Below are 12,489 nucleotides of genomic sequence, written 5' to 3'. Positions count from 1 at the left end.
CAACTTTTTTGCAATCGTTTCAATGTGTTCTTCCCAACTTAATGTTTCATCAAGGGTAACGCCCAGACAAAGAGATTGAATATACTCTGGGAATAGGTTGCTATTAGCATTACAACAGGAATATCATCATTGATCTTAGAAGATTACTTTGATCAACGTACATAAATTTAGTTTTGGTTGAATGGTGCTGTAATTGTTACTTTTTAGCCACAGGCTGATTTATTCAAATCGCTTTTAACTTGGAGATAAGTTCTGCTGAATCCTTTGCTGTTGAAAACATCTGCGTATCATCAGCATATAAGCACGGGGTGGTGTTATCGAGACAATCTGGGAGATCGTTAATGTAAAGTAAAAACAATAATGGTCCTAAGATGGATCCCTGAGGAACCCCACAGACTATCTTTTTTGGCGTTGATATCGTGCCGTTGACAAAACATACTTGTTCCCTATCAGAAATATAAGATTCAAACCACTTCAATTCAATATTTGAAACTCCAAATTGCTCTTTCATTTTGTGCAATAAGATATTGTGATTAATTGAATCAAAAGCCTTCCTAATATCAAGAAAAACTACACCATTCGTCGCCATTATCTATATTTTCGTACCATGCTTCACACATTTGAATAAGTGCAGTCAAAGTCGAATTCTTTGGGCGGAATCCAGATTGATACTTAGAAAGCAAAGAGTTCTCACTCAAAAATTCATACAATTGGTTGAAAACAGAACGCTCAAAAATTTTGCTAATAATTGGTAAAATTGAAATTGGGCGATAATTTTCGCACTTTTGTCTGTCTTCAGATTTGAAAATCGGTAGAACCCAAGCTTTTTTCCATTCGTCTACATAGATTCCAGTTCTAATCGAGAGGTTAAATATCCACGTTAATGATGGGCTAATTACTTCAGCTGAAATTTTGAGTGCCCTTGCTGGAATAGTATCAATGCCTGTCGATTTTGATGTTTTAAGTCTATATAACTGAAGGAATACATCATGCACATTAATTTCTGAAAATCTAAATTGTATATCTGATTGGGAATTGACATTTTCTGACCAACTTGGGTCCAAGAAATTATTCTCAATTTCGGCGGCTAATTTAGCCCCAATACTCACGAAGTGTTCGTTAAAGGACTCTGCCATTTTTATGTCGTCAGAAATAATATTTTCGCCTATTTTTAACTGGGAAATATTGTTCGCTCTATTATTTTTCCCCAGAAGTTCGTTAATTGGGCAAATGATGGGCAAAGTGCGTGATATGTGCAAAGTGCGTGATATGTATGGATCACGAAACAATATATACATGATATTAAAGGCAAGAATTATCATGTGATAAAAATAAACCAATCGAATTAACAAACTCTAATAGAATATGTAAATTATTTCACAGAGAAGACAGCTTCGATGCAAAAGAAAATTGAAGAATTGATTTATGTTAATTATAGAACTATATAAAAACAAATGGAACGTTCGTTGATGTTCTTGATGCAATGCATAGTGCATATGATATGAGAGCTGCATGTTGATGGAAAAATAGATATCTAAAGTGAAGTGATGCAAGGTTGGAAAAAACACGCCTGTCCATGCTTGATGTTTCAGTTTTTCAGTTATCTTTATTCTTTACCATCACAAATAATACACATGCATTTATAACACGAATCAGTTCACGATCCCACGTATTTTGTTTCAGAATTTAAATTATATTATTTATTATAATATACGTTTCGAGCTCTAAATATCACACGCAAAACCTGCTACACAAAATATGCGAGCATGCATATACGATATTGTGAAAGTGATAGGCCACTCTTTACTAGTCTATAAAAAAAAGTTTGTTAAAAAACTAATTGAAAATTAGTTATCACAGATTCATCTTTTTTTGACCTATTATTTCTGGTAAAAACAACTAAAAATTGGTTGATTCAACCATGCTTTTAGCTGCTTTAACAAAAAAACCTTAGAACATTAATTAAATAATAATAGAATGTAAAACTTGCGTGCATAAATGGAATAGGAATACATTACTTCCCATTACATGGGATAAGTAATTGATTTTTGCCACAAGAAAGTTTGGGTAAATATAATCTTGGGCCATTCGCAACTATCAATTGATTTTCCTTTCAAGCATGACAGCTGAAGTGAAGAACGAGAGTAATACTAGTTTTTGTGTCACCCTTTTTTTCTGAGCTCTCGTTTTAGGTAAACTTTGGCACGTAATGACTTGTAAAGTTTACACGCTTTAAAAGCCTGAGCCAAGCTATATTTAATCTCACACTGAGGCAGACTTCACTGAGGTTGTCGTGTCAATCCACTCAACCGTCAAATAAAAACATCTGCACAACCTAAAGCGGGTAAGTTATTTATTAAGTTAGTTTGTAGTTAGTCAATAGAGCAAAAGTCATGTGAAACGTTTAGAGAAAACTCAAACAGACGTCGACCAGAGCGATGAGGGACATATTTTAAGGCAAAAGTACACTGGCGGTCAAAAAGAACTGCTCAAAACAAGTTAAAATGCTCTCAAATGAACGTAACTGTCCCTTTAACAATATATACGAGTAAAATATAGACTAAATTACATGCTAAGCTATATGAAATATTAATATTTTGTTGATTAAGGTGGTAATCTTGAACGGTCAAAAGGAATTCATCCTATGGACAGTCTTTACAGCAACCCATAAATCATGGACGCTTTATGAATGAATTCCTTTCTTGCAATTTCCCCTTGACATTGTCCCACAGATTTTCAATAGGGTTAGGTGTGAGCACAATTGAGGCGGGGAAAACAGCCCAAACGCACGCAGAATGCATGGGTAGATACACTTTTGCCAATGACACCGACAATAATAGATCATATAATCTATAGATATATTTTAACCCAAAATTGACGATATAAAAGACGTAAAACGTGAAACGGGAACGTGGTTCGACTATAAAATAGAACAAATACATACAAACCTTAATTAATATAGCATGACTCCCGAACCAAACCCTACAATAACTAAATACAAATAGAATTAGAACTATCGCCAGTATAGGATAAAACTGTTTCTTTTGCCTCCTTAGTTATCTAAAACATAAACAAAACCATCATAAAGTGATTTGCGATTCCCTCGCGAAAACTGTGAATGTATTCCATGATTCTCGCGCAATGAATCTAATTGCTTAGCTAATAAAGTAAGAATATACGCTTTTTTATGACTTATATAAAACACATTCCTAACAAATTCGCTGCACAAACAAGCTACGCCCAATATGGTTATGAACTGCTGACGACCATTATGCACCGCTAATGACTAAACGATGGTTGTTTTACAAATGGTGCACCAATAGGTCTATACCTACTTATTGTAAATCCATTCGCCTGGTTTGATGTTTCAAACCTTTTGTTCTCTACACATGTGTAAACATTTTAATTCTATCATCATTCACCCTTTTCGCTTGGCGCGTGAAGCCCTTGTTTAGGATGCAGGCAATTGAAGACGGTTTAAATCACATTGATTATTGTTATGATTATTGTTACCTGACTGGCATTTTTCGAAAACATTCTCCATTAGTTACCGATAGTTGAAATAACAACTGGCTTATATACGTAAAAATACAAAAGTGAAACCAAACATCATATATGGAACGTCCAAGATCAAGACTACTGAAGGTGAGGGACTAAGAGTATATAAAAGTTTTAATTTTTTTTATTTGTCACCGAGTCTCACCGTCCAATCTCACCGGTCTGCGGCTCTTTATTGATCTCTGGCCTATGGAGTAAATACTTAAATATGCGGAAAACGCATAGAAAGTTTCTTAGATTAATTCACTTGTATATTCATATGGATTCATATTTACGCCGGTGCGTATGGAAAACGCGTATTCGTTAAAATCAGTCTTTAGGTCGAAACGTCGAGAAGTGCTTTTGTCTATTTTGGTCTCTTTTTATTGTCTATTGTAGCAATACAAGTGAACAAGACTATTTTGATAGGAAACAGAATACAACGTGCACATGCACTCTCACTCTGAGAGAAATTATCTAATCTAAATTAAGTGCGATATGTGAAATATCATCTTTAAATTACGACTGCATGCTCAGATTATTTCATGGATTTAGCAAAATATACTAACTAAGGAAATCCCTCGCAATTATATGAATCGTGTTCAGTCAGTGCTATTAGAATATAGTGGATGATTAAGATCTAGATTTACAATGAAGACATTACAATTTTTGACTGTTTACTATTATCTTTGTTTCGGCCTGGAAAGTCGGAAGGCGATCAATAAATTCGATCGTGATCAGTTATCTGATGATCATGCATGAACTATGACTATATATTGATTTAAATTTCGATTGTTTCTTGAAAGACGCATGGTCCACGTCCTGCAACTCTTTGCATCTAAAATAATTATGGCACTCATTAAACACATGATGAAAATTCGATAGACAACAGGGTGTATAAAAAAGTACCCCCAATTAAAATCTTTTGTTAGGATTTGATTATTATGCTAAACCCACAGATGCGTAAAATTGAAAGCGTTACTTGACTAGAATGTCTCAACTTATTTACTGTGCCATTTACCAACCAGTCAGACAACAGACATGCAAATGGAATCGCCTGGTAACATTGCCAAGTAAACATTACAGTAAAAAAACAATACGAACATACATGTTTTACGAAAGAAGGTTTTTGTTTGTCTGAAAAACCAATCATGGCAAATGAACTTCGAAAACTTAATGTTGCAATGCTTTCTCCTGCGACTTTAGAGAGTGCGTTGTATGCATCTTGTGTCATTTTGTCTGAACCTTCATCATTTATGGCTGCCAGGATCAATTTCCTAAATAAACACTAGTGCGTGAGTGAAATATACTTTTATTCTTGACTACAGAACTTGACTACAATAAGAACAATTCATTAATACACAAGTCATGTAAGAAATAGTTTCAGACAAATATGATACAGCGACATTAAAAAAAATTATTTTAAGTAAATAATTTAGTCATTATTGGTCAAGAAAAACAATTTTTGGATCAAATACTATAAAGCGATTAAAATACCCTCTTGTATTTCTTCCTAACATACACAATCATCAATCTTGCAAGTGGAGTTTTCCATTCTCTATCTATATATAGCCTATACGTACAATAGCTATAGCTTTTCTTCTTACTTTGTGTTAAATGTATTATTTAGAAACTGGACCATTCTTGTTGCTTCCGCTTGACTTCCATAAGTGTCAAAAACGTCGCTGCTTTCGACATTGCCTAAATATCAAATGATAATAGTACATAGGGGAAGGTTAAAGTGGGGATGCGCTTGTAAATTCAAAGTGAGACGTACAGAGTCAGGGTGTATAGACGAAACCCAGCTACGAACTGGTGCTATTATGTCCAGCTAATTGATGCTGATAAGTTATCTGTAATCAACATTGCAAACCACCTGTACCTTGCTAATGGATCAATGAAATCATACTATCATCTTCAGTTATAATGGTGAAACGTATTGCCAATAAAGTGAATAAACTTTGGAAAACAAGTGGTATAATCTTACTGGAACAATAAAGTTCAACCTTTATTGACATAACTATAACATTGATTTGTCAACAAAATAGCCAATCTTGTATGTAACAAAGACATGCTGATAATCAAAGGACGTCAAAACGAAATAATTTGAAAAAGTCTGAGACCTTCTTTTTCACCTTCTAAACTAAGCTTTATGTTATCAGACAATGTGTGCCACCATCCCAGAACCTTACTCTCTTTTTTGTTCTCTTCACCTATTCTGCTTAAAAAAAGTTCATTTCCTATCTCTTGTAAAAATACTTTTATATATGTTTTGATCTGTTGTAAAATGTATTTAATACAATAAAATATTATAATATATAGATTGTGTAATAAATCAACTTCGTTATAACTGTATTCAACCAGTTAACTATAGGGCGTTTATTCCCTTGTCTATGGCATTAGAACATAAGACTAGAAAATAATATTTTATTGCATCAGTTGATATTTACTTGCCACTATAGCAGCTTTATCGCAGTTAATAATGTTTTACAGGCTACCCACATGTACGCATTGCGTACCTATTTTTTAAATTATGTGCACGACGAAGGAAGTGCAATACCCCATCCAAGACAGAGTCTACAACGATAATTGGGGGGGGGGATAGGTTGGGGTTCATAGAAATCCGAACTGAATATATGAATAACTCATAGAAATAATAGATATGTCTATTTTTTCTATGGAATAACTCCTCCCCAAGTTATCGCTCAAGTTTCGGTCCTGACCCAATCACTGTCGTTGGTTAACGAGAATAAGGCTTTAGTGATACGTACCCTATTGCCCCGATTTATCGTACAGACGAAAGATAGTTCGTCTTCTAGTTCGTCTGTGTGTAAACACGGGCAAACGACGGATCATCCGATTATCGACGAATTTCATGTTTTACAGCAGCAGCCCTAAACGATTCGCAATGCAGTTCGCCACATGCTTAAACGAACCATTATTTGCGTGGAACTAAATGGAGGGCACGTGGAAGGGCATGCATGGCCCATAGCTTTTCATTTTACGTAAAACATAAAGAAACCATTTATTTGTGTTTGTTTGTTTTGCTTTATTTTCGCCGTGTTATGTTATTTGGCCGATCATGAGTTATAATTTTCCGCCATTCCAGAGGTATCACAGATATCGCTTTTTGTCACTGATATCGCTTTTTGTCCCGCTGCATTTGCCGCTGTCAAAACAAAGATGGCTGACTCGAGCAGTTCGAGGTTTGTTTCAGTCAATGTCCATTGCTTTATAGATCAAAAAGAAGTATGTGATAAACAGGTTATCACAATCGGGACGAGGTGATATCAGTTTTATCGCTTTCAGGACGATATCATAAATGTCCCTCGTTCGCTGCGCTCACTCGTGACATTTATGATATCGTCCCTCAAGCGATAAAACTGATATCACCTCGCCCCTCATGTGATAACCTATACATATATATATATATATATATATATATATATATATATATATATATATATGTGATAACCTATACATATATATATATATATATATATATATATATATATATAATTATATATATATATATATATATATAGACTCAGACAGACTCAGCTTGCTTGGCTTCACACGTTAGATTGTTCCAAAGACTAGCGACACTATACTTAAAACTTCTTCTAAGAAATTCTCTTTTTGGTTTTGGAAGAGTCAAATCAGTTTCAGAATTTCTATATAGGTTGAAGCTGCTTTGTATGGTATAATGTATTCCTACACTGATGAATGAGATCATATTGAAATCATGTTGTTAAAATTAAAATCATATTGTTACCTGACTCAGTTTTTTTGAAAAACTTCCCCAAACTTTTGTTAGCCACCGATAGTTGAAATAACAACTGACTTAAGCTGAAGTACAACAGCAAGCTGTTACTTGAAGTTGAACCAAGCATCATGGAACTTCATATAGACGCTCAAGACGTTATATAAAACCTCGAATTTGTCTCACTGCATTAAAACATTACGTTGCAGCGTTGCCTTAGCATCGCTTCGTTCTTAAGACCTCCCTCGACTATAGTCGATTTACCTCATCGGAAATATATAAAAGGTTTTGGCAGATGATTAAAGTTTCATGATTGCAAGATGCATGCAAGTGATCCAACCATTTTATTGATTTTGACGTTCGCTACGTGTTTACTCGAGCTAAAAGGGTGTTTTTGCTTGTGCTTTTAGCCGGAAAAAGCTTATAAAAAAATAATAGAAGATTGGCAGCCACTGCAAAACTCAAAACGAGGGCTATCTTTAAAAAGGGAATGGGGAGCCCGTCACGGGTGGTCCAGCACTAATGCACTAATTTGAAATGACATTAGAAAACGGCTAAAAACCCCTGCATCAGTGAATCGTCGATTGCCCATATCCATTTTAGCAACAATATATATTATTATTAAATTTTGAATTATATGAACTATATAGATCGAGTATACACAAAATAATTATGCGCCCAGTCGTTTGATTTTGATCGAGACACAGAATATTCATGTGCGTACGTATTAAATCATTATTTTTTTTCTTTTTCCATAATTTTTTTAAGCAGCATCACATATGAGGAATGTAGCGATTCTACAAATCTTGATAGGACGACAGAGACAGAGGCTTGCGTAAGTCGTTTAATTCCTTAGCTTAGCCTTTAGCCCCGTTTACACTACAGTCAATTTATCGGCACGGCACGGCTAAAATTGGTACCCGTACCCAATTTTATTAGTGTTCAGGCAACCAAAACAAAGGCCGAGCATAGATAAAATGGGCACGGGTACCCATTTTAGCCGTGCCGTGCCATTAAATCGAGTGTAGTGTAAATGGAGCTTTTGGGGCTGATTGTCTTTTCAGCCCGGGCTGAGTTTCAAATCGGCAAACCGGGGCCAAAGTATTTTTAAATGACATGGCAAACAGCGAGCATAAATAATATACACATGCATGCAGGTTAGCGTAGGGGGTGGTTATGATGCCATTACTTGGTAATTAACTAAATGAACCGATCCGGAGAATATCTGTATTGACTGTATTGACTGGCCCCGGCGGCTCGTGCCCACTTAGCTTTGTTCTTATCACATAATGATGTCATACCGTGTATGTGTGTGTGAACAGACAACGGTTCAATGTTATCTATTTGTTGATAAGAATTCACTATACGTGTTAATTAGAAATGCTTAGCATCAAATGTGGTATTACAACTGCCTAAAATGGACAAGAACACTTCCCGACGTTTCGACCTGTCACCTGAGGGCCTTCGTCAGGACAAACTCTCCTCAGTCACAATGTGAACTGCATGAGTGAAATAATTTATCCTCACATGCATATTCGCAGACATATATACCTTGGTACACACATAAGCATTGCACCGGCATCGCAAAAGCCGTAGGTTCGATTCCTGCCGCAGGACCAATAGATGACACAATCTTTCTCAAACTGTTTCTGGCTTGAACGTGGGATATATGTATGATTTCCACTAGAAATCAAAACCCTTAAACCTTTAGGTTCGATTATAGGTATAACATACGATCTATTGACGCAGAAGGTTTTAATTTTTCGTCTAAAATTTAATAATATTACCAGGAAAAAATACTGCACAGTACAAAACAGTATTTTAAATATTCCCATTCTTACATGGAAAAACACGATCGCGTAAAACTTCACAAGAAAAACACAGTCGTCTTTGTTGGTCTTTAAACTCCTCATTCCGTTTTCACAGTAAGAATTTGCCGCGTTTCTGAGCTGACGGTGGCTCAGTCACGGCCCTCGCTAAGCAGTTTAAGTGGGGGGGGGGGGGGAGGGGGGAGGGGGTGAGTATCGAATTTGCCGACAAAATGGAAACACCGGGATTCAATAATACTGAATGTTGGGTTTAAACTAGTTACAATGTCAAAAAACTACACAGTAACGAAAGGTCCTGCGGGGGTTAAAAATCGTTCATTTGCTGACAAGTAGTTTTCAGGGGGGTGTCACCCCCCCTCCTAGCGACGGCCCTCGCTATATCACTTGGTGAGACCAGAGTATTCATTCTTACCATGAACTATTTCTTTTTCATGTTTTCTCTTTGGATTTCTAGAAATTTCTTAGCGCGACCAGCAATAATCGAGGCGATATCTTTGAAAGGCATCGCACTCTCTGATGGAGTCTTAGGAATACGAAGAATTCTGCGCACGCGAGGGAACTTTAAAGATATATTCTGAAGAAGTCCAAAGCCGGCTGATGCACTCCAATACAACGACATGGCCTAATAAATTGAAAGAAACTCTTTAAATATTCTGTCGGACGGACTGAGAGGTTGAACTATGGAGCATTGACAGGGCCGCACTAAGGATATTTTACAGGAGGGGGTGTAGGTCATCTAAACCGACTGATCGACGGACTTGTACCGACTACACTCTGGATGAAACTTTGTCAAGTTTCAGTTGGATCGGTCTATAGTAATTATGCAGAGTAGAAACAGGATGACAGAGTGATATTTACCGACTGCGAGTAATTTTTGGTTTGCCTAATTTTTTTATCCACAATATTCTTTAGTCGTCAAAAGTATTTTTGTCTGCCGACTAAAATAGTAATTTTACCGACTGAACCTCAGAATAAACTTTCTGTGGGGAGTGACACCTCCCAAACCCCCCGTAGTTCCGGGCCTGAATCACTGCTGTCCGTGATGCAAGTGTCAACTGACTGCGTGAACATAGCACATCCATGCAAATACTGAGTTTGTTGTATGGAATAGTACTTGTTTCGCAGGCAATTACACAAATAAATCCTGTATGAAACCCTTTAGAGTAGGGATATATAAGTTCTTAAATTTACCTACCGCGGGTACTTTGAGGGCAACAGCAATCATGCATAGAGACAATAATCGGAATAACATAGTGATCGTTCGTTGTTTTAAAGCAGGATTCTTCTTTTTGAGTGAATGGAGCTGTTGAAAATGAAAAAAATATCATGTGCATCTCGATATACATACCGTTTAACCATAGCTAAAGTCGAATTTGCGTCATCGTTCATGAACCATCTAGTTAGTAAACGCCCCTCCGCAATTTGGAGGTCCTGCGATTTAGCGTCATTTAGAGGCCTGAATTTGAAAACTCAAAATATTAATCCGATTTGTTTATTTCATGACCAGCATCGCTGCATCAGCTATTGCTTTTGAAATTATACAGCGTTATATTCACAAGAGACAGGTAATACGGCCATATAGCTACATCAAACTCAACAAACAAACAATAGACTACCTCAATGTTTGCAAGATTTGCTATGCCCAGAAATACCGGCAGTATTCCCGTGTAATCTGGTACTGTGAGATCTGAAAACCACAGAGTGCCTTCTTTTGACATATCTGGATGTGGTGGGAATGGATTCTCACCTAAAGAATAAAAAAAGTTGTTGAATGCCAGTATATACCTGCAGTACCCCACAGCTAATGTTATATTCATCAATACCTTTTGAATCCCACCTAAAGGTTCCACTAAGATTTCTTAATGCCAATGATAAAATTATCCATAATGGTATTTGTGCCCAGGGTAGAGTATAAAGCTTGATAGGATTACATCCATTTGTACTGTACAGATTATAGGTATATTTTCGCAGCTAAATATAAATGACATAATTATTAAGTCGATTTCAGAAATGAATAATAAAGTTGGGTTGTATTAGTTCCTACTTAAATCATTTATACTGAACTGGATGTTGAAGAAATGCGAACAGCAAGATTACATGTGGGTGAAATTTTGAACAGTAGACTGAAAAAATTAGTGCCTCACAGGGTAATTATGTCATAACTACCAACTAATTTTTACCTACTAAATTTAGTACCTAATGAGAGAAATCAGCTATTGGGTCAAAACCCTGATTTCCAGTTTTCAAGAAGTGGTAGAAAGCAAGTCATCGCAATTATTAATATTGTGATAGTGCTACCAACCAACCTGGATAAAAAATTAGCTTGATCATGCATGGTGCAACTTAATCCACCTGATTTACACTTATTTGGAAAATAAAAGCCTTCCCTATGGACTTGAATGTAGCTTTTAATTTCAATGACTTAATTTTGTGTTTTTAAAAAAATGAGATTGCATTAATTTCAATAGAAATATAAAAGTTACCTTCCTCTTAAATATGTTATTAGCAGCCTGTGATGACATTCCTTTATTTCTACATTCAATGGTAACTCGATGTTTTAAAGCCTCTGTTAATTCTTTCAAGGTAGGTTGCAGTAATTCTATCTTTGTGAGCAGTTTATTTTGATGTACAGCCAATGGCAATGTAATGACAGACCGTAGTCCAATGCAAGTTACCACTATTGTACACCACCATGGCAGATGAGTGTAATCATGTACAGTTTCTAGAAAATTTTGTGCAATAGATATTGGGAGATAATCTGAGGTATTCTCAGCAGCAGTTGTTTCAGTCAAATTACGTCTTGGAGTGAATTGTGGAATGTAAGCACTGGCCACCTTCTGAAAAACAGAAGGCAATAAAAAATTAAATAAAACTTATGTCAAGATCTGTAATTGTAGTTTATAAAACAAATCATTGTGCTATTTCTTTTTCACTGATTTATATACAAATACCCCTAATTACACCCAAGCAGAGATGGTGAATAAAAGGCAAATTGACAAAATCAATATTAATTTGAGGCAAATTTGCAGTCGTTATCCATACATAATAAATAATAATTACATATTAACACATTAGAGAGAGTATGAAAAAATAGTTGTGGAATGACTAATGAGTTAAAAAGCCTAAAATACAAAAAACCGGAGTCTGATCATTCATTCTTTGGGCCCACTGGGAGACCTCAGTGGCGGGAAAAAGTGGTGTAGTGCAACTTTATTTTCTTAATCAAATATTTTCTCCAAAACGTACATTTAACCTGCATTTTGAATAACGGACTCGCAACATCGGAATAGTCTTCATTGTCTTCAACATCTTTCTTTTTTTTTCGTTTTTGTGAATGATGTTTCCACGTGTCCCACAAAG

At 35.9% G+C, this 12,489-nt stretch overlaps 1 protein-coding gene across 4 annotated transcripts; it reads right to left on the bottom strand.

Moving 5' to 3' along the window:
- Window positions 1-4,000: 4,000 nt before the first annotated feature.
- Window positions 4,001-12,454, bottom strand: LOC114533549 (cytochrome c oxidase assembly protein COX18, mitochondrial-like). Of its 4 annotated transcripts, none has more exons than XR_003688072.1 (9): window positions 12,376-12,454; window positions 11,613-11,966; window positions 10,953-11,100; window positions 10,746-10,876; window positions 10,325-10,432; window positions 9,542-9,751; window positions 5,145-5,238; window positions 4,646-4,814; window positions 4,001-4,375 (listed from the first exon to the last, which is right to left on the bottom strand). XR_003688072.1 is itself a non-coding variant. In XM_028555081.1 (7 exons), the coding sequence occupies exons 1-6, from the start codon at window positions 12,436-12,438 to the stop codon at window positions 9,548-9,550; spliced, it is 1,008 nt and encodes a 335-aa protein (XP_028410882.1). In that variant the 5' UTR covers window positions 12,439-12,454; the 3' UTR covers window positions 5,040-5,238; window positions 9,542-9,547. The 4 variants fall into 4 exon arrangements, 2 of the variants coding, with proteins under 2 accessions (XP_028410882.1, XP_028410881.1); XR_003688073.1 differs by having other exon boundaries at window positions 11,613-11,963; window positions 12,376-12,435; XM_028555081.1 differs by lacking the exons at window positions 4,001-4,375; window positions 4,646-4,814 and having other exon boundaries at window positions 5,040-5,238.
- Window positions 12,455-12,489: the final 35 nt, after the last annotated feature.

This window comes from Dendronephthya gigantea, unplaced genomic scaffold (genome assembly GCF_004324835.1).
Source record: "Dendronephthya gigantea isolate DGI-Jeju-01 unplaced genomic scaffold, DenGig_1.0 000092F, whole genome shotgun sequence".
Classification (NCBI taxonomy): domain Eukaryota; kingdom Metazoa; phylum Cnidaria; class Anthozoa; order Malacalcyonacea; family Nephtheidae; genus Dendronephthya; species Dendronephthya gigantea.
This window is presented reverse-complemented; position numbering and strand designations above follow the sequence as displayed.